Source organism: Muntiacus reevesi, chromosome 1 (genome assembly GCF_963930625.1).
Source record: "Muntiacus reevesi chromosome 1, mMunRee1.1, whole genome shotgun sequence".
NCBI classification, from domain to species: domain Eukaryota; kingdom Metazoa; phylum Chordata; class Mammalia; order Artiodactyla; family Cervidae; genus Muntiacus; species Muntiacus reevesi.
Window position 1 is genome coordinate 162,245,655 of NC_089249.1, and position 21,899 is coordinate 162,267,553.

Below are 21,899 nucleotides of genomic sequence, written 5' to 3' on the forward strand. Positions count from 1 at the left end.
ATGGTTAGGAGGGGCAACTTTCTTTCTTCCAATAAGGCACTATTAATAATATAGATCATTCAGAAAAGACTGTCCACATATGTGGTATCTAAAAAAACTCAAACAACAACAAAAAAACAGACTCATAGATACAGAGAACAGATTGGATTGTTGGCTGCCAGAGGTGAAGTCCACGGGGTTGCAAAGAGTCAGACATGACTGAGTAACTGAACAACAAGAGGTGGAGAGGGGTGGGCAAAATGGGTGAAGGTAGTCAAAGGTATAAAGTCCAGTTATTAAAGAGTTATAAGGATGTAATGTACAGCATAGGGCTATAGCTAGTAATACTGTATTGCATATGACAAAGTTGCTAATACGGGAGATCTTACAAGTTCTCATTGCAAGAAAAAACATTTGTAACTATGGGTGGTGATGGATGTTAATTAGACTTATTGTGGTGGACATATATACAAATATTGAATCATTGTGCTATATAACTAAATAATGTAATAATGCTGTAAACATAATATTATGTCAATTATAATTCAAAATAGAAAGAAGGGAAGGAAGAAAAGAGAGCGAGGAAGAAAGGCAGGGAGAGAAGAAGGAAGGCTGTTTATCTATTAGTCTATTATTAAGGAATTGTAAGGAAGGAGATCACGGCATGTTTTGGAACAACTCTTCCATATTTTAAAGTCCTTCATCCAGGACCCTTCAGTGTCTAACAACAGTCTCACCTGTTACTCTTTAAATACATTATGATAAGGATTGACAGTGGAAGCAGCCACCCGACAAATAATCTCTGCAGTTATAACTGGATTAGAAAGGAAACTGAGTGGGACCGGCTACTGACACACTGTCCATTGAAAATACTGTATTTTTTAGGAACCAGGACACCTGCTGTAATAATAGGATAAAATATTTGTGGAAACCTGGTTTGGGTGGTCACACAGTCAGAGGACTCAACTGGCTCATTGAATAAGAGAAAGCTGAAGGAATGAAGCACCCCAAAAGTGGCATTATTTTCTGGAGACTTTGTGCTTAGAAAGTGAGTCCAGGATTTGTATGCTTGGGGCTCTGGTTCACAGGCCCTAAAATAAGTAGAATCAAGAGCTCCAGGTTTGTACCTCTGTGGTACATCTACTGATTAACATGCTTCTAAGAGATTTTATCATACCTCAGTCAGTGAAGAATCTGCCTGCAATGCAGGCGACCGGGGTTTGATTCCTGGGGCCAGGAAGATCCCCTGGAGAAGGGAATGTCAACCCACTCCAGTATTCTTGTTTGGAAAAAATTCCATGGACAGAGGAACCTGATGGGCTGTAGTCCATGGGGTCACAAAAGTTGGACATGACTTAGCGACTAAGCCGCCACCACCACCAAGAGACTTTACAAGAGATGTTACTTTAAGAAGAAAGTAACACCTATGAAGATTTGTATGTGCCAGGAGGTCCCACTTTAGGCATTTTGTATTTTAATCCTCATAGAAACCTTGTGAGGTTGGGATTCATATTTTCACAAGAAAATGATGCAAAGAGGCTCGGGAAAGATCACAGAACTATTAAGTGGCAGGGCTAGCCTTTGCATCCAAGACTGTCCAAGGCCAACTCCAACCACTCTTTCCTTGCCTCTGGTTACTTGCAGCCTCCAGTAAATTTCATGGAGACCTGTGACTCGGGGTAGACGTTCTAGTTCCCCAGGGCTGCTGTAACAGATTACAACAAGCTGGGCGGCTTAAAACAACAGGAATTTGTTGTTTGAATTCCTAGAAGTCTAAAATCAAGTTGTTGACAGGGTTAGTTCTGGGGGCACTGAGGGAGAGTCTGTTCCATGTCTCCCTCCTAACTGATGAATGCTACCAGTCCTTGGTGCTCCTTGGTTTGTGGCTTCATTGCTCCCATCTGTGCCTCATCATCACATGGCCTTTCTCCCCTGTGTACGTCTTTTCCTCTTCATATAACGATACTAGTCATATTGGATTTGGGGTTCACGCTAATCTAGTATGACCTCATCTTGACTGTTTATACCAGCAAACTTCCAAATTAGGTCACATTCTGGGGTTCCGGGTGGCCATGAATTTGGGGGGTATACTCTTGAACACAGTACAGTCAGGAAACATGCCTCCTGAAAGCAGGAGGCTGGTTTTGCCATGTAAGCTTGGAAGTGGAAGGCAGGCACCACCAGGAAGAATGGGTAGTGCAGAATAGGCTGATGGTATTTCTGGTGGGCCCGTGCACAAGAGCTGCTACTTTCTTCTGTTACACTTTCTGCGTTGCCTTCCTAACCTGGATCTGACCCTAAGTCTAACCTGGATCTGAGGCTTCCAAAGTCTGGTGAGTTAGTGCCACAATAGGAGGGTACTGCAAAATCTAACTTGTTTTCCATTCTCACTACAGTTTAAAGCAACAGAAGGATTAAAAAAAAAAAAAAACTTAAAAACACAACATTGGTGACCCATCTCTTATAATCTTCACATGTGTTATTACAGTCATTGAGGGAGTCTTCTTGTGGAGTCCTATAATAGCCCATGGAATAACTGAATTTATATCAATTGTTTTGGTATCCTTGGCATATAGTGGTGATATGATAAAAATCTGGTGGGTGTAGAAAGGAGTAATTTAGGACTGAGGACAATGTTTTCAAAATTCTGAAATGGGTTGGGTATCTTCAGAAGGGAAACATTTCTGGCCAAATCAGTTGCTCTCCCCTTTGAATTGATGTAGTTTATTGCTCTCAAGGCCATTCTGCACTGGGTCCTGTTCATCTGTTCCATTTACTTTCTGCCAACACCAGAAAGTCACAGGGGCAACAAGACAAAGAAACCAGAGAGATTTAGAAAACAGCCTGAAGGTGCTAGTCAGATAGAAGAGTAGGGGTCACCTGTTTTCATTGCCATTTAAAATGGACAGAAATGTGAGGCGAAATGAGGGCTACATAAAGCAGGAATGAGTTGTGGAGACTGGTTTGGAAGTCTCAGCTAAAGCGTGATTAACATATACACTACGATATGTAAACTCCAGGAGTTGGTGATGGACAGGGAGGCCTGGCGTGCTGCGATTCATGGGGTCGCAAACAGTCAGACACGACTGAGCGACTGAACTGACTGACTGACTGACCATATGTAAAACAGATAACCAGTGGGAATTTGCTGGATGATGCAGGGAGCTCAAATTGGTGCTCTGTGACAACCTAGAGGGGTGGGATCAAGTGGGAGGTGGGAGGAGGTTCAAGAGGGAGGGAGCATATTTATACACCTATGACTGATTCATGATGATGTATGGCAGAAGCCAACACAATATTGTAAAAGCAATTATCCTCCCATTAAAAATAAATTTAAAAATTTTTAATTAAAATATATATATATATGAAAAGGCACTTTCATTTGAAGGCAAAATGCTAGCCCTAAGCAGCAGTGCAGAGTATTTTCAGTGTCCACTTTGATCTAGCATCACTATGAGTCTTACATACTTTTGGGCAGGGCTTAAACAATTACTCAAACTGAAAAAGGGTGCAAAGAAAAGAAATGGAAACCTGGGCTCTGAAGAGGCCACAAACGCATTAAACATCAAGTGGGCTTCCCCAGATGCCCAGCACCAGCAGGACCAGTGAATGCTCCACCTTCCCCCTCACCTTTTCCATTTGCTGCCGCAGGGCTCCAAGCTCATTTTCGAGTTGTTTGATTCTCTCATCTCGGAGTTCTACTTCATCAACTAAACGATCCTTGACTCTGTGCAGCTTGACTTTGTAGTGCTGATATTTCTGATTATAGTTTCTACAAAAGTAAATTTAATATAGATGCACCTAAACACAGTGAAAATTTACTTTGCCTCCTCGATTAGCACCTTTCTTGGGGTTCCTCTTCTTGCTTTGTCAGGGTGGGTCCCATAGACAAAGACTTGTCCTGCCTCACATCCATAGGACTTCTCACCCAATTGGGGGAAATGGACCAAGGAGAACCTCCCCCATGACACCAGATTCAGTCATCCCCAACACAGGAAACTCCTTGACTTCTGATCCCTGACATCTAAAAATTTTGAATCCTACTCCACTGAGCTAGTCACTACTTTAAAATTTTCTGGTTCTGGGCTATACCCTTGGACAGTGATAGAACCCACTCTGTCTTGTCGATTTTCCAGACAACTGGGTTTGCTTTCACTCTTGTCTTGAGTTTAGACTTCTAAATGCCAATTCTATCTAGATCTTTGCTCAAGACTTTTATTCTGATTCTGACATAAATTTAACTTACCACCAATAAATACATGAAAAGATGTTCAAAATTATTAGTATTAAGAAAATGCAAAAAAAAAATACAGTGAGATACCTTTTCACACAGGAGAATGGCTGAAATAAAAAATAAAAGGTAGTGAAGTACTGGAAGGACTTCCCTGGTGATCCAGTGGCTAAGACTCTGCTATGTAGGGGCGCCAGGCTGGGTCCCTGGTCAGGGAACTAGATCCCACATACCACAACTAAGAGTTTGCATACTGCAACAAAGATCAAAGATCCCACACGATGCAACCAAGACCTGGTACAGACAAACAAATAAATAAATACATGTATTTTTTAAAAGTACTGGCAAGGATGTGGAGAAATTGGAATACTCATATACTGCTGGTTGGACTGTCAAATGGAAAAAGCCTAGTAGTTCCTCAAATGCTTAAATATAGAGAGCCATATGATCTAGCAATTCCATTCCTAGGTATATACCCAAGAGAAGTGAAAATGTACACCCACACAAAAACTTGTACATGAATATTCATAGTAGCACTATTCATAACAGTCAAAAGGTGAAAACAACCTAAATTTCCATTAACTGATGAACAAATAAGCACAGTATGGAGTATCTGTATAATGGAACACTATATAGCTATAAAAAGGAATGAAGTACAAATACATGCTACAACATGAATGAACTTTGAAGGCACTATGCTAGGTGAATGAAGCCGGTCACAAAGGACCACATGTTATACAATTCCATTCATATGAAATGTCCAAAAGCGACAAATATAGAGTGAAACAAAGTACAGTAGTGGTTGCCTGGGGCTGGGAGTAAGGAGGGAAACCAGGAATGGAGGGTATACCTAAAGGATTTCTTTAGGTAATGAAATATTCTAAAATTGATTGCAGTGATGGACTATAACTAAAGCCTCTGAATTGTACACTTTCAATGAGTGAATTGTACAGTATGTGAATTATATCTTAATAACCTATTATAAGGGCTTCCCTGGTGGCTCAGATGGTTTAAAAAATCTGCTTGCAATGTTGGAGACCCAGGTTCAATCCCTGGGTTGGGAAGATCCCCTGGAGAAGGGAATGGCTGCCCACTCCAGTATTCTTGCTTGGGGAAGTCCATGGACAGAGGAGCCTGGCAGGTTACAGTCCATGGGATTGCAAAGAGTTGGACACAACTGAGTGATTAACACTTTTTTTAAGAACTAGGAGCTGGATGGCAGGGGAAGAGCAAAGGAGACTTATTTAGATGGTAATTTAGTCTAGTGACTCCCGGAGAGTCTTCTCCTCTGGTTAAGTTATTATCTTACCTCTAAGTGTGTTTTGCAAGACTCTTCCATTTTCCAAAATAGTGCCCCTCTCTCTCCTAACTATTAACTGTAAACAAAAGAATCATTTTGCATATTTTTCCCTTAGAAGATTAATTCAGCTGTTGGCCAGATACCAAGCAGAGAAGTTTGAATTCCTGTAGGTCAGAGACATGCACACTGGCCCTTGTCACCAGCTCGTCAGTGTGGGTGGCAGTGATTGACTGTGGGGATGGGTCCTCAGTACACTTTCTCCTTCTTATATCATTATAGACCTCCTGGTTTTAGCTTGGCACTTGGTTGCTCAAACATGAACTACAAGAAACTGTAGTTTTTTTGTAGTTAAATGAGGCAGCTATATGAGGCCATGTGAGTAAGTTCCGGCCAGTAGCTGGAGTGGAAGTAATGTGCCTTAAAGGAAAACAGAATGCCCTTGCCTTCCCCTCTTTTCCCCTTCTTGTTGGATAAAATGTGAATATAGTAATGAACTGCCTTGGACTATGTGGATAAGTGTTAAAGATGCTGGAGCGACAAGAAAGGAGTCTAGACTTTGGAAATATTGAGCTCCCTGCACTTTTAGGTAAGAGAGAAACCCCCTCCCTTTCTAAAGACATTCTTATTCAATGTCTCTGCTACAGCAACTCAACAGAGTTACTCTAGATACTGGGGTTTATAAAACTGCTTTAGGCTTGTTCAGTTCTGTGGCCCCTGTAGCACCCACTGTATAATAGGAAATATATATTCTTATGGATTGACTAAGGTTCTATACAGGAAGATATTTTCATCTCACAAATGTTCTCATTTTCCCTTATTCTGGGAAGAGTCTGTCAAAAGATATCACTGGGTTTCAGCATCCCCCAGTCCATAGCTTCAGAGGTTTAAACACTAATGGTACACCTGTTGTTCTCTGAGTTTCCCAGCTGTTCACAGTTCCTCTGATGTTTTGACATCATTTGAAATACAACATGAATTTCTAGAATTTCTTTTACACATTCTGCCCTGGGTTATTAAAACCCACATCTGCAGCTTCCATGCCAGACAGCTGCTGTCTCTCTTATTCTGCCATTTGGACTATTAAAAATTCTAATAAAAATAGAAAAATTATTTATTTTTTAAATGATAAATTATAGAAAACTTGGGGAAAAAATCCAACTCCCATATGATCTATTTTATGATATTGTTGTCTTTCCTTCCACTCTTTTTATAAGTATCTTTTGTTTAAACACTGTCTAGGTTAAAATTATTTTATGCTCTTTTCATTTATTGTATCAGAAGCATTTTCCCACATCGCTTCTAATGTTCATGGCCACCACCTTTTACAGCTGTATAATATTCCATCAAGTGGATGTACAATACTTGACCTAACTAGCTCCTATTGCTAGATATTCAGGCTTCTTCCAGTAGTACTACATGGTATGAAAAGTACATGGATGCAGTAAAGCTGATGAGAGTTTAGACCTTCCCAAATAGCTCGCTGGCTATTTGGCACATCTATCAGTTTGGTCAGAAGTTCTGCTGGCCAACTTGCCAAAGAACATGTGGATTTTCTAAGTTTATGGTTGGCTTGGTTAACTGCATGCATGATAAGGCATCACAATACTCATGTTCTAAAATTTCAGGACAATTTTTGGGTTATGTTTAAGTAAAACCAGATGGTTTTTCCTTGATTTTTATTTAAAAATGGCAAGGAATTTGTTCCTCTGGAAGAATAGCTGGGAAAATATGGGAAAAAAGTTAAGCATTGTTTGTAAAGGTCAGGAGTAGGATCAGGGGAATGAAAAAAATGAACCTAGAGTTTTGACAATTTCTTCCATTTTCTTTCTTTCTTTCTTTTTTTTTTCATTTTCTTTTCTTAAAGCTGTAATTTTCCTAGGCGCCCATCAGAATCACATGGGCATGATTTTAGAAAAATATTGATCCCTAAGCCCTATACTCACAGATTCTGATTTAATTAATCTATGTTGGGGCCCACATATGTGCAGCTAGGGTTAGGATTCACTGTTCTAAAGCCTATGGACTAATAATATGGAAAACTATTCAGACTCACTAGCCATCAAAGAAATTCAAAATAAAATAACAAGTAATTTATGACTATAACTGATCATTGAAAACAACAGAAGGGAATTGTTCCAAAATAAAAATTAATGGAATAATCTGAGCAAAAGAAGTCAGACACAAAAGATTACATGTAGTATAATTCCATTCTAGTAGAGACAGAAACCAGAAGAGTAGATTCCTGGGAGGAGGTGAGGGATCAGGAGATACAGACTGACTGTAAAAAGGAACAAACTCTAAGGGATAAAGGAAATGTTCTGTGTCTTGATTGGGGTTGTGCTTAGTGGGCATATACATTTGTCAAAACTCATCAAATTGTACATTTAAAAATCTGTGTACATGTAAATTATACTTCAGTTAAAAGAAAGAGCATTGGGAAAAATTTCATCAGAGCCCTCCGCCCACAAAGGTAGCACCCAATCCAAATACAGATGTAGTGAAATTTCTACTCTCACACAATAATGGCAGAAAATTTTGGTAGGATGCTTCTGAATGTTTGATAGCACATTTTGAGATCCATAGCTCCAGCTTTTGGATTAGTAATTCCACACCTAGGAATTTATAAAGATAATTTTTTAGAATGAAAAACATATGTACAAAAGCGGTTTTAAGTTATTTTGCATAAAAATATCAATGGCAGGACCAGTGGGTAATTCTTAACTAAATCGGGGCTGTGTTAGAGGGTTGCGTCCATCAGGCCTAGAATCAGGCCTGAACTGTTTTGTGAAAGTTCTTGCTTGGCACTGACCAGTGGTCCAGGAACGAAATATACCAATTAAAACAGTGTTGCTTTGCAACCACAGGTCTGGAGTTTCATGGCAGTTCGCACCAACTATCAGCATTGTTTATTGATAACAATGAGATTAATGATTTATACCTGATCCGACTGAGACCCCAAGAAGGCTGTGCTCCCGAGGCTGGTTAAAGAGCAGGAATATGCTTACATGATCAGCAGAACGTAAAACATCTCCACTGAGAATCCGTTTTGGGATCCCTGGCTCTGAGGTGGTCAGTGCACATGCTGGGGGTTCCCGATCCAAGATGGGAGGGTGCATCCTGGTCCTGACAGAGGGCCTGGAGCTCCTGCCTGGCCTTCCTGGACTCACTGCTGTGAGACACCATGGGCTCTGTGGATGCCCTCTCCTCCCTCTAACGGCAGATACAAAGTGGGAAGAGCTCTGTGCAGGTTAGTAGAGGGCTGAGTTCTAGTCTTAGATTTGTCATTTTAATATGAGCTGAGCCATACATGTTCCTTTCCATGTTTCTATGCTTCTCAGTGATATGATAATCAAAGCAAGATACTGAATATCAATGACTGAAGAATTTTCCACTATATAGCAGAAAGTGGTTTTCAAATCATTATTACTACCATCAACATAGGAAGTGAGTGAGAATATAAGAGAATAAGAAACTTCAACTTAAAGAAACAATAGAGATGAGGGGTACAGAGCTAGAAGCAGAGAGGTGGGTCATAGAGGAAAACTGAAAACAAGTAGATATAATAACAGCTTTGTGCTAGATACTGTTCTATTACATGTATTCATTCATCATTTAATTCTCCCAATAAATTTATGCAAAAGGAATGGCTATTTTGCCCATTTTAAAGATGAGATACCTCAGGCACAGAGAGGTTACTTAACGTGCCCAAGGTCACACAGCTAGTTCCTAGTAGAACCAGGAATTGTACCCAGGCAATACGGTTCCAGAGTCCATACTCTGAACTACCATGCTACACTTCAGAGAGGAGGAGAGTGGGAGGAATCTGGTGGAATGATGACCAGTGAATGAAAAAAGAGTAGGAAGTCTGGGAACATAGATTTCTATTGAGCACCTTCTATATACCAGGGACTGTGGATAAAAAGATGAATAAGACTGTGGCCCATGTCCTTTAAAACCTATAGTCTGGTGAGGAAGAAAGGTGTGAATCACATTATTTCAGAACAACACGGTGCGTTCTTAAATAATCACAGTCACGTATAGAAGGCTATAGGGACACAAAGAGTGAGCACCTCATCCAGCCCAGGCTGAAGGTGTCAAGGAAGGCTTGTCTGAGAAGGAAGAGTTGAAATGGGGAGAGCATGGTTCAGACTGAGGACAGCATGTGAGGGGAAAGAGCCTGAAGGCAAGTCAGAGGGATGTATTTGGGGAAGAGCAAGATGTTAGATACCACTAGAGCTCAATAAATAGCAATTCCCTTCCCCCTCCCTCTCATGAGAAGAAATAAGGCCCCACACCTCCCTAGAAAAAGCCCAATAGATAGAACTTCCGGGAAGGAAGGATAATGGTGTTGGCGTTCTTGAAAAGTCACCTCAGCGAGCATCACCTGCTGAGCTCTGAAGCTAGTTCTGTAAGAAAGAGCTTTACTCTACGCAGTGTTCTTCTAAAGGGAACTTATTTTTGTTTACCTCACATAGAGATCAAACTGCTTCAAAAGGTGCTCATTTTCTTCACATAGAGCTTCCTTCTCCTGCTGCAACACAGACAGCTTCTTTGACAATTCCTGGTTGCTCTTGAGATGCTGAAAAACATTTAAAAAAACGAGAATACACTGGTGAAGAAAGGCGTGATGTTGAGAGAATGTAAATGGGCAAAGCCTTTCTGCTAAAAAAGGCTTACAGAAACCATAGTAGCGTCCTGTGATTTTTTGCACCTCCAGAATTTCTGAAAGCTAGTAGCTCCTTTTCCTTACTTGTGATTCCTCAACCCTTCCAACAGTTGTGTAAGCCTATATAAAAAGTCTGAGAACTCTAAGGTGTGTGGGGTGGTTAGCTACATCTGATCAAGTTAATGAGCCCTAGAGGAGAAAATGGCCAACTCAGGGTTTGTTTACTGGAACAAGGCATACTCAGAGACTCAGGGCACTTCCTTCATTTAGGCAGCAGGTCAATATATCCAAAATCCAAATCCAAATTTCATCAAGTAGGTTGCAGAACCGCAAGCACAAGTTGACTTCATAGCCTTGCTAGATCTCTTATATGAAAAATAGTGTTTTATTTGGAAAACATGCAAATCTGAGAACTGGGAATAAGAACATCTGACAGGATCCCAATAACTTTGAGCACCCTGGGTCTCAAAACCCTACTGAGCCCCTCTTATCAGCATAAGCAGTCCTACGGTCTCAGGACATTAGGCACCCTTGTCTCCAGGACTCTACTGACTCCACCTGGGGCATTTATCTGTGCAATGATGCCCGTTGTTCTTAAGACCCACCCCTACACCATCACCACCACTTCTCTTTGCCTCGAATCCTATAACAAGAGTCAGATCCCAGCACGTCCTAGGGAAAAGGAGTTGAGTATAGTCACTGACCTAGGAGGACTGCCATACTGAAAGAATGGAAAGATTATATGAAGTTAAATTGGCAGAAACCTGAGGAATATACATAGGACTGTATTCCTACAGTGTTTATACTTGGGACAAAGGAACATAATGTTGAATAGGCTGAATTTATTGACCTGATGGATACACTTACAGAGATTCAGGGTTTAATGTGTTAATTTAAATATCTCAAGTGACTTTAATAGTTGACTTGGTTGGTGGACTCAACAGTGACCAGGGTTAAATGATATTAAAACGCCATACTGGGTTCAGGATGGGGAACACATGTAAATCCATGGCTGATTCATGTCAATGTAAGGCAAAAACCACTACAATATTGTAAAGTAATTAGCCTCCAACTAATAAAAATAAATGGAAAAAAAATAAATAAAACACCATGCTAAGTGAGAGGAAAAAATCCAGAGTCTCAAGTAGATAGGAAGTTTGGAGTAGATTTATCATAGGTGACCTGCTCATCCAACTCATCATGACCCTTGCATGACTCAGAAGACATTTCTTTCACAAAGGCTTTGCCAAATACACTGGTGAGCACCAGATTCCTTGAAATGTTCCATAATGCTCTCCTATGAGGATGATGGTGGGAGGTGCCAACATTGGAATTGAGCCCTGATTTTATGATGGGAGGTGATGCTACTGCAGAGTGTCAAAAGTCAAGCACAATGCTTAATCCCCGATACAAGGTGGGCATTAGTACTGCTATTAGACAATAGGGCCAGAGATAAAACCAAACGGCTAGACTCGTAGCAATCATTGGTTGTAGTTAACTGATCACAGTGATTACAGAACTAAAATAGATGAATGGCCTATTAAAGTTTTACTTGAGTTGTATTTTTAAATAAATAAACGCACCTGGGTCTGGTGAGCAGAGGTCCAATTTGAATGACAACACAGAGAGTAATGGCCCCTTACTCAGTCCTCAGACCTGAGTCAGTTCAGACCCAGGGTCCTTTAGCCAGGTTTTCTTCAGGAAGAACCTTGTGTGTGACTCTGCCACAAGCATGTGATCTTCTCCCAAGCCTTTCCCAAAGAGATCTGTGGCCTTTTACCCAGGTGACAGGGCATTGGAGAAAAGGGATTATGGAGATTTGGGGTGAATTCCATACAGTGCAGTGGTTCTGCAACAGCACTAGCACCATGGAGCCCGAAGTGCAACCGAGGCTCAGCATTCAGAGTGGAGACTTGAGGAAGGAAGGTGGAAAATGGAGTTTGAGTACACAGTGTCTTATAGTGTGTCTGCAGAGACTCATTGGCTCAGTACAGGTTTCACGATGGGTCTAGTGGGTTTATAAAGCTCCTCAGTTTGTGAATTTCCCAGTTCTTGAGTGTGCAGTCAGCTTAGACAATATGGAAGAGCAGATTCTTCTTGCTGGCTTTCCAACCCGAGGCATGAGGGCTATTGATGATAGAAAAGGCCACATTCTTAGAAAGCCTCTTCTGAGTCTAGAATCAAATTATACCACCTTTGTTCCTTCAGCCCATTTATCAAGCAACCATCAGGGTTGTATGGTTTTAGTGGTGCCCGAAGCAAGACAAAGGGCTGCGCTATGCCAGGCTGTGGTGCAGACTGCTCTGCCATTGGGCTTTATGATCCAGCAGGCCCAAATTTGCCCCAAGTTTCTGTGGCAGAGGAGGAAACAACACAGAGCCTCTGGAAACCTTTAGTTTAATCTTAGGATTTGGGAGGAGAGTCATCTCTCCTCTCAATCATGTCTCATGGTTGGCCACGAGAAAGAAAGGGTTGAGTAACCTGAGCTGCCCTCCCTGAAACGAGGTGTTCTTCTATCCACTGAGCATTGAGTTGGCATGTGCCGTAGTACTCCGTCCTCAAACAGAACCGCTATGGAAAATACTGAGCAAGCTGCATGGCCAAGTGACACTTACCTCTATTGTATCACCTCTCTCAACCCAAACCTATGGCCTCACGGGGAGTTATGTGTCACCAGTTAGCCGAGAAAGATTAGCTTGGGCCTGATGTACTCATGATTCTGTACAAAACATGGCAACCACTTGAAATAGGGCTGCTGAGGCCTGATAGCCCCAACTGAGGGGTGGTCCTTCAGACCAGTGGGAAGGGAAATCTCAGTGGGCAAAGTTTATGTTCACTTTGCCTGGAAAGAGAGACATCCAGAGGCATGGACCGATGCTAACACATATAAAGTTTCTAATAGTCTGGCCAAGATGATCAGGGATTTGGAAAGAATAATATTGGAAGACTGATGAAATGTGTCCTACTGGTGGAAGTGTTCTGTGACTGCACTCTCTAGCAGGGTGGTCACTAGCTACATGCGGCTACTGAGCACATGAAACATGCCTAGTATGTCTCAGGAACTAAAATTTCAATTTAATTTAAATTTAGATAGCCACAGTGGCTAGTTGACACAATATTAGCACAAGCCTAGAGTGTGAAGATATATGTGCCTCATGGGCTTTTCCACAGCAGAGGGCTTCCACAGAAGAGGTGGCCTTCAATAATCAAGTGGAAAAAAACAGTACATTCTGTAGATGTCACTTAGCCTCTTTTTCTATCCTTTATGTGCTCACTCACTTGGGCTCAAAGTGGACAAGGGGTCACCAATGCTAATCTACTCAACTTGCCAAAAGCAGATCAATGTTGAGCTACTGACATGGAACCATCTACTAGGCAGGGGGCCCAACAGTCACCGGATAGCAGGTTTATTATACTGGACCTCTTCCACCACAGGGAGAACAACAGTGCGTCCTCAGTGAAAAAGACACTCATTTTAGACCTGGATTTTCTTTCTCTGTCCATAGTGCTTTTGCCAGGACTACCATCTGCGGGCTTTCCAAATTCTTTATTTCCTGCCATGATATACTTACTACTCAACATAGTTCCTGAACAAGAAAATCATTTTAAAGTAAGAGAGGTGAAACAAAGTCTCAGTCACTGCTCTCATCATATATCCTACTATCCAGGGGGAAAAAAAAGAAAAAGAAACCTGCAAAACAGTGAAAAGACCTATGGAAGATGTAGGTATGATGCTGGCCAGGTGACAACATCTTTTGAGGTTCTGTGTTGTCCTATAAGATGATGTCTAAACTTTCAACCAGTGATTGATATATGCTGTGGTCTCTCTCAGAGCCAGAATATGGGAAAGAAACCAAGAGCTGGAATGGGAATGGCTTTTCAAACATATGTCCCAAAACATGTTTATCGGTAGTTAATTTATTGTATTATTGATAGTTAATTTATAATTAAGTTTTAACGTTAGTATATCCATGTGGATTGAGACTGAAGAAGTAGCAATTACATTATCCATAAATGACCATAGATGCTGCTGGGACTTTCAGAAGTTAAGTGAATCAATGAAACAGGAAGCAGAGCACCACCTTTAAAAGAATGACATAACTGTTGAAGATATGACAAAAACTGGTTGAAACTATTAGGGTCAAGATGGCAGAAGATATAATTTCCACTAGACCTTGAGCTTCATTTCCGCTAGAAGCTCACTGTAATTAGGTAAGTGATACACCCACAGGTGCCAGACAGTTCCAAGGCCAATCATAAAAGGCCCAAAAGTAGTCAGTGGGTATGGCCCAATTCTGCCCCTTCTCCAAAACAGTTGGACTAATCCTCCCATCATTAGCCTATGAAATTACTCAGTCCATAAAAACTAACTATGCCATATTTCTGGACTTCTTGCCTTCTGAGATGGTCCATCCTCTGTCTGTGGAGTGTGTTTCCTTCAGAGCCACTCTGGCCTTTCGAGTCGGACCACAATCTACCTATGGAATGTGTATCTCTCTAAATAAATCCACTTCTTACCTATCACTTTGTCTCTCACTGAATTCTTTCTGAGACAAGACAGAAGAACCTGAGCGTCATTAAGTCCTGAGAACAGGTGTGTGATCTCAATTAAGACAACGGGTTCAAGCCCCAGTCTGAGTTGTGCTGCTTCATCGTCATCTGTATGAGTGACAGTGCATTCGACTCAGCGGAAGCATACTATTCTTCTTGTAGTTTATAAGGTTGAATATGGGTAAAAGGGTTTGAATGGAAGCTGCTTATACAAAGTAGACTGTGACATTGCTCACCAGGACCCTTACTTTTCTAAGCTCTCCCCTGTGCTGCACGATTGGAAGTCTGAAAATGACATTTCCTAAACTTCCCTTGACAGCAGAGTTCCAGTTTGGTTTCTGCAAATCAGAGGCACTTGCACAGAGTTTGGAAAGCATGGGGGAAGCACAGGAGAGGCCACCATGCTCCTCTTGTGCTACTGTAAGCAGACAGGGTAGGGAGTCTCCAGAGAAAGAACCAGGCATGATTTCTTGACATGAGAGAAGACATTTTTGGCTTAATCCATTTTGTGATCTAAACCTGGCCACCGTGCTTGTCCCTGAACAGGTCTCAGTAGTTAATGATTTTAAGGGAAGTGAAGAAGTGCAGGAAAAAGCAAAAGCAGTCAAGAAACAATAGTTCAGTGATAAAATTAGCCCTAGCTCCTCCTCAAGGGAAATATATAGCAATCTGATACATGTCTTTGAGTTCGGCAGGAACTAAGGCCCCCACTTAGGTGGCGGACAGAAGGATGATGTTGACCCTCATGACTTCTATCAACTAAAGCCTGGACTCTGCACCTTTGCCCCAATTCTATGCTGAATTCTCCTTTGCTCAAGCTCCTTCATGGATATGCAGGTATCCTTAGCTTAAAACTTCCCCAGTTTTGCTGTTTTAGGAGACACTGCTTTGGGAAAGATCCCTGGTGTTTTCACTTGCTGCAAATAGATCCTTTCTTCTCCTGATCTATTGATTTGGCTGTGTCTCTTGGCTTGACACCCACCAAGAGGCAAATCCAGTTTCTGGTAACACTATCAGGTAGATCAAAGAGGGAAACTTTGAAAGGGCTTTGGGAGAATTCCTGCTAATCTCCTACAAGGGTTGGTTTCCTTGTGGTTTCTGAATTTCTGGATTTATTGAAAGCTAGCAACAGTTCTTTCTGACCTACTCACCCCTACCTCTCCCTTCCAATAGTTTTGTAAGCATGTTATTCCCTGTGTTAAATTCCTTCTTGCTTGAAATATCTAGAGTAGATTCTACTTCCCTGTCTGAATCCTAACTAAACTTAATGGGTAAAGTGCTAGGCATTCAAGAATTATTAGCTCTTATTAACTATTACTTAGGTCTAAGAGAATAGGAAAACTGAGAAGCATACCTATTTGTCTTCTTACCTCATCAGATTTTCTTTTTTCATTTTCCAGTTCTTTAAGTTGGGCCTTTTGTTGCTGAAGTTTGATTTGCTGCTGAGAACTGGTCATTTCCAGTAGACTCTCTTTTTCCTGTAAGATTTTCACTTGCTTCTGTAGCTCATTCATATTCTGATCTAGGAGTTTCCTTAAGGCAATTAATGTATATTAAATCACACTGTGAATTGCAAAGCTTTGCAAAAGAAACTCTTTGACCTAAAATTGTTAGACTGGGCACAGGGGAATTTTTTTGTTCAGTGAGATAAAGTAGGGGTTCGTAATGGGCCAACATCAAAGCAACCTCCTTTGTGATGGAAGCTTTTCTTAGTTTTCTCTTTCCCGAAAACTACCCTAAGAAGAAATAACTGTCCTTATTTCACAGAGAAGGGAACTCGCCAACAACCATCTCATTGGAAAAGGCCCTGATGCTAGGAAAGACTGAAGGCAAAAAGGAGAAGAGGGTGGCACGGGATGAGAAGGCTGAATAGTATCAGGGCTCTAATTCTGAATTCTATAGTCCTTGTGCTTGTCCACACTGCTTTATGAGTTGAATCCTTTCATCTCCTTGCTTTAATAAAGGGCTGTCAGTTACAAACACTTGATACGAATGCACATGTGCTAACACTGCTATAACATTCTCCTTCACTTTTAAGAAAAAGTCCAAATTCTTTTTTGGACTTGTGGGATCTTAGTTCTCCAACCAGGGATTGGACTTGGGTCCTTGGCAGTGAAAGCATGGAGTTCTAACCACCGGACCACCAGGGAATTCCCCCAAATTCTTTAATATGACTTGTGAGCTAACTTACCTTTCTAGCTCCATTTTCTTGCCACTTCCTCTACCCCCAAACATTTTGTTCCAGGCAAAATGAAAATTTTTCACTTCCCCAAACAAGTCATCCTCCACATTTATTAATCCCCTGCAACTCCAGCTTTGTCCCTATCCTCTTCCAGGTCTTCCTTTATCTGGTATTTTCTACTTAGCTTTCCCGTAACAACTACTTTACTCTCAACTTACATAGCTCTCTTTGAGGAAGGCTTTCTTGAGCTTCCTGGACCTAACTAGGTGTCCCTGCTGTGTGTTACCTGAGCATACTAAATCTCCCTTAGTATAACCCTTCTCATACTTCGTTATAGTTGCAAAGCCTTAACGTGTCAGGATGGTGGTGACGGTGGTTAAGTCGCTGAGATGTGTCCGACTCTCTGTGACCCCGAGGACTGCAGCCCACCAGGCTCCTCTGTCAGTGGGATTTCCCAGGCAAGACTGCAGTGGACAGCCGTTTCTCCATGGGATCTTCCTGATCCAGGGATCTAGCTCACGCCTCCCGCATTGGCAGGTGGATCCTTTACTGCTGAGCCGCCAGGGAAGCCCCATGTGTCAGGATATTAATTACAAGATATTTTATATCAGCAAAAAGTCTAAAAACATTTTATACAAATTATGATATAGCTATGTAACAAAATGCTATACGACTATTTAATATTATGAAACCATAAATCCATAACAGAAAAATAGATGGAAAAGCACAATATTTGGGTAGCAAACATATTTCTATTTAAACAGTAGGTGTCAAAGAGAAATTTTAAGATTACTGTAAACTATATGTATTTTACAGGGCTTCCCAGGTGGCATAGCAGTAAAAAAAATCCACCTACCAATGCAGGAGACCCAAGAGAGGAAGGTTCAATCCCTGGGTCAGGAAGATTCCGTGGAGTAGGAAATGGCAACCCACTCCAGTATTCTTGCCTGGAAAATTCTATGGACAGGGGAGCTGGGCGGGCTACAGTTCACAGGGTTGCACAGAGTCAGACACGACTGAGCGAGCGAGCACACACACCTATGGCAAACTTCCTCGGGTTCTCTTGAACCTGGAGCTGATCGTGCTATTTGTCCCTTGACTTAGAAGTTTGTTTACCATTCATTATTTTTGTTTTGCCTCATTGTCTGTTTGCCCTAGGGCTTTCTCCAACTTTGTGAGCAGTGCTTTAAAAGGCATGCTTATTGTAGTTTATTCAGGAACTAGCTGTGTTAAAACAGGAGAAGGGTCTCATCTTGGTAGAAGTGGCAGTGAGACAACTATTTTTCTATCAGACCTGAGCGAATCCACTATTCACTCAAACATTCATTTATTTACAACATATTTGCTAAGCACCTACTGAGTGTCAGGCTCTATGTTAGAGGTTTCTTTTCTTTTTGAACTGTGCTGAGGAGCAGCATGTGGGATCTTCATTCCCAGACCAGGGATCTAACCTGCGACCCCTGCAGTGGAAACATGGAGTCTTAACTATTGTTACCTCCAGGTAAGTCTTATACTAGAGGTTTCAATTAGAGCTGAAAGTAAAGCTTCTGAGCTTAACAATTTATGTGAATGGCTATATATCTTTTCAGTAGTTAAAACTACGAAGTAGTTTCTTAAGACACATGTTCTGAATGCCACAGAAGTGCCAATGTTTATATTGTCTAAATTTTAAAATTTTACTAATCTTTATCAATTTTGCCAGCTACATTTTTTATGGAGTAGTAACATACATATGACAATATGCCCATGACTTGAAGTTTAGGGTATATAAGATCATTTTAGTAAGAATCCTAATAATCAAAACCCTTCTAGAAAAAAAACATGACAGCTCTTAACTACTATCAGCATGTGAACAATTAAGATGCCTATAAAGTACTTGGATCTTCTTTAAAGAAAATCAGCTGATAAATACAAAACAGCAACCGCATTCTACTCTGCATTTTGTGCCAATCCTGTTAAGAGTTAGAAAAGCAGATCCCAAGGGATCATATTTCATAGGTAATCCATTCATTCAAGAAGATTTACTGGTGTACCAAGCATGTTCCAGAACAAGAAATAAACCCTGCCCTTGAGAATTCCACATTCTAGTATGAAAGGCAAGCAAGAAAATAAACAATCAGAATATACTGATACATATATATATATATGTATACACACACACATACACATACACACATATACATATATATCACCATGTACAGATGTGGGGCTTCCCAGGTGGTGCTAGTAGTAAAGAACCCACCTACCAAAACAGGAGATGTAAGAGATACTGGTTCAATCCCTGGGTTGGGAAGATCCCCTGGAGGAGGGCATGGCAACCCACCCCAGTATTCTTGCCTAGAGAATCCCATGGACAGAGAAGCCTGGCAGGCTACAGTCCATAGGGTCACAAAGAGTCGGACACAATTGAAGTCATTTAGCACGTACATACACATACACACACATATATACACACACATACATACATACAGTTTTGTAATTGAGTTTACTTCATTGGGGACACAGGAAATGCAGTGGTAAATTGACACTGCTCGTAAACTCAAGGGTGGTTAGCCCACAGAAAAACGACGTCTTTGCTCCTCTTACCTCTTCTGTTGTTCTTCCTGATACTGTTGCTTTATTTTAGCTTCATTTTCTATTGCTTCTTTTATCCTTTCCTCTAATTGCTTCTTCTCCAAAATACAAGTGTCTGTCAGATTGACTTTATGAGCATGTTCTAACTTCTGCTGCAGATCCAAAATCTTAAGTGAAAAGAGTTTACAAATAAAACTTTAAGTGTGACTTATTTTCCAATTAGGGAAATACCATATAGATAGCAAACAGTAGTACTAACATAAAAATCTCATCTGAAGAGTGTGACTAGATTTAATTTTAAAATTAAATTACTTAATTGTTGCCATATGCAATAGGTTCACATAATTTAGTGTGTGTAGGTAAACTAAGCTACAAAATCTCCTTTCCAATCTTATATTGTCTTCTTTCCAGTTTTCCTCCACCAAATAGGTAATCACTGGTATTAGTTTCTTGTCCACCCTTCTAGAGATTGATTTATGTTTATATAAACAAATACTGGGGCTTCCCAGGTGACTCAGTGGTAAAGAATCTGCCTTCAATGCAGGAGACACAGGAGACTTGGGTTTGATCCCTGGGTTGGGAAGATCCCCTGGAAGAGGAAATGGTAAGCCACTCCAGTACTTTTGCCTGGAAAATCCCATGGACAGAAGAACCAAGAGGGCTACAGTCCATGGAATTGCAAAAAGTCGGACATGACTGAAGTGACTGAGCACACATGCTGCGTCCAAATACACGTGTGCAGCAGAATGCAGCAGAATTTCCCTAGTTTTTATGCCTAGTAGTAGAAGTGTTGGGTTGGTTGTATGGTATATATACAACTTTAATTTAACTAGATACTAATGCCAAATTGCTTTCTGAAGTGTCTATAATAGTTTACTCTTCCAACTGCAGTCAGAATATGTGATCCTGTTGCACAAAATCCAGTACCAATATTTCTATTGTCTAAATTTCAAAATTATACTAATCTTTATCAATTTTGCCAGTTACTTTTTTAATGGAGTAATAACATACATATGACAATATGCCCATAACTTGCACATACTCAGTTAAGTTTTACTTACATAACCACCACTTTAGACCAAGATAAAGAATCCTTCCAGCACCATAGATGATTTCCTCATGTTCCCCTCATAAAGATATCCACTATTCTATCACCATAGCTTAGTTTTGTCTATTCTTTAAAACTCATATAAATGAAATTACATAGTATGAACTCTTCTGTGCTGGCTTCTTTAGCTCAACATTGAGTTTTTGAGTTTAAGACAGATTGCTATCATCTAATTTTGATGTTTGCTTTATGTGGTTTGATGAAATGATTTATTTTTTACATGAGATTTGACTCTCAGATAAACCCAAGAAAATGTGCAAGTGTTACATACTACTGCCACCTGGTGTTAGGCAGGCTAAAATGCAGGGGTAACATTTCAAAAGGGTTCATTTCTTAACACCTATCCCTCCAAAAATTACAAACTAAAAATCAAATAAACAGACAATCCAAGCGACAGGAGGCTAAGTCCTTTAAAATTTGAAAGTATGCAATAAAAGTAATTTTATCTCAGATTTACTGGAACCGTAGGAACAGGTGACATCAAAAGAGGAAAGCATGGGAGAGTAAAAAACCCCTAGAATTTTATCATTTACACTGTATTTATTTCTTAAAATCCTCAAGGAAACAGAATTTCAGTAGTAGTATCCAGGGCATGATATTTATTAAGTGTGAGGATAATTACCTTGTCCTCTGCATCAGCAACTTTAGATTTCTCCTGAGCCAGCATTTCCTGTAGGCTGTTCTGTGATTTAATGCTCTGAGCCTGTTTAAGTACTTCCAGCTCCAGTTCCCTGATTTTCTGCTGACAGTGCTTCCACTCAGCCGTGAGTGAACAGCACATCTTTGAGCTGTCCAATAACTTTTCCTGGGCCTGCTTGAGTTCAATTTTGATCTAGAGGTGGGTAATAAAGACAAGTGACAAAAATAAGCATGGGATGAATGTGAATGTGAGCCAGAATAAGCAGCTTTCAAAGAAGTGTAGTCTCCCCCAAGAGCTGACAAATACCAATGTCATGTGACTGGTTACCTCTCTGGAGCTGCTGGCAGCTTGACAAAGGAATTTTCCTAAGAGTTTCTATACATGCGTGGTCTAAATAGTTTCCATCCTTTTTTTCCCCCCAGTCTACTCCAAGCTGGCTTTCAATCCCACTACTTCACGAAACTATTTTTGCTAAGGGCACTACTGACTTTCCCATTGCCAGAATTTAAGTCCCGTGGGCAACTGACCTGTTAGTAGCAGTTCCTTCCCCCATCTCAGAAAGTTCTCCTCTCTCAGTCTGTGATACCCACCTCTCCTGGTTTTCATTTACCACTGCTGTTGCTTCTTGGTTTCTTTCGTAGACTATTCTAGTGAATTCAACTTCTAAA

General features: G+C 40.8%; 1 protein-coding gene across 1 annotated transcript in view; it reads right to left on the reverse strand.

The window, feature by feature from the left end:
• Positions 1 to 21,899, reverse strand: part of CCDC30 (coiled-coil domain containing 30) — a 117,382-nt gene that overhangs the window by 8,638 nt on the left and 86,845 nt on the right. The window contains exons 11-15 of the mRNA XM_065914991.1: positions 21,214 to 21,423; positions 19,496 to 19,650; positions 16,098 to 16,260; positions 9,977 to 10,089; positions 3,610 to 3,751 (exon numbers count right to left, since the gene is read on the reverse strand). Coding sequence (XP_065771063.1) covers positions 3,610 to 3,751; positions 9,977 to 10,089; positions 16,098 to 16,260; positions 19,496 to 19,650; positions 21,214 to 21,423 — 783 coding nt within the window. The remainder of the gene's footprint in view (positions 1 to 3,609; positions 3,752 to 9,976; positions 10,090 to 16,097; positions 16,261 to 19,495; positions 19,651 to 21,213; positions 21,424 to 21,899) is intronic.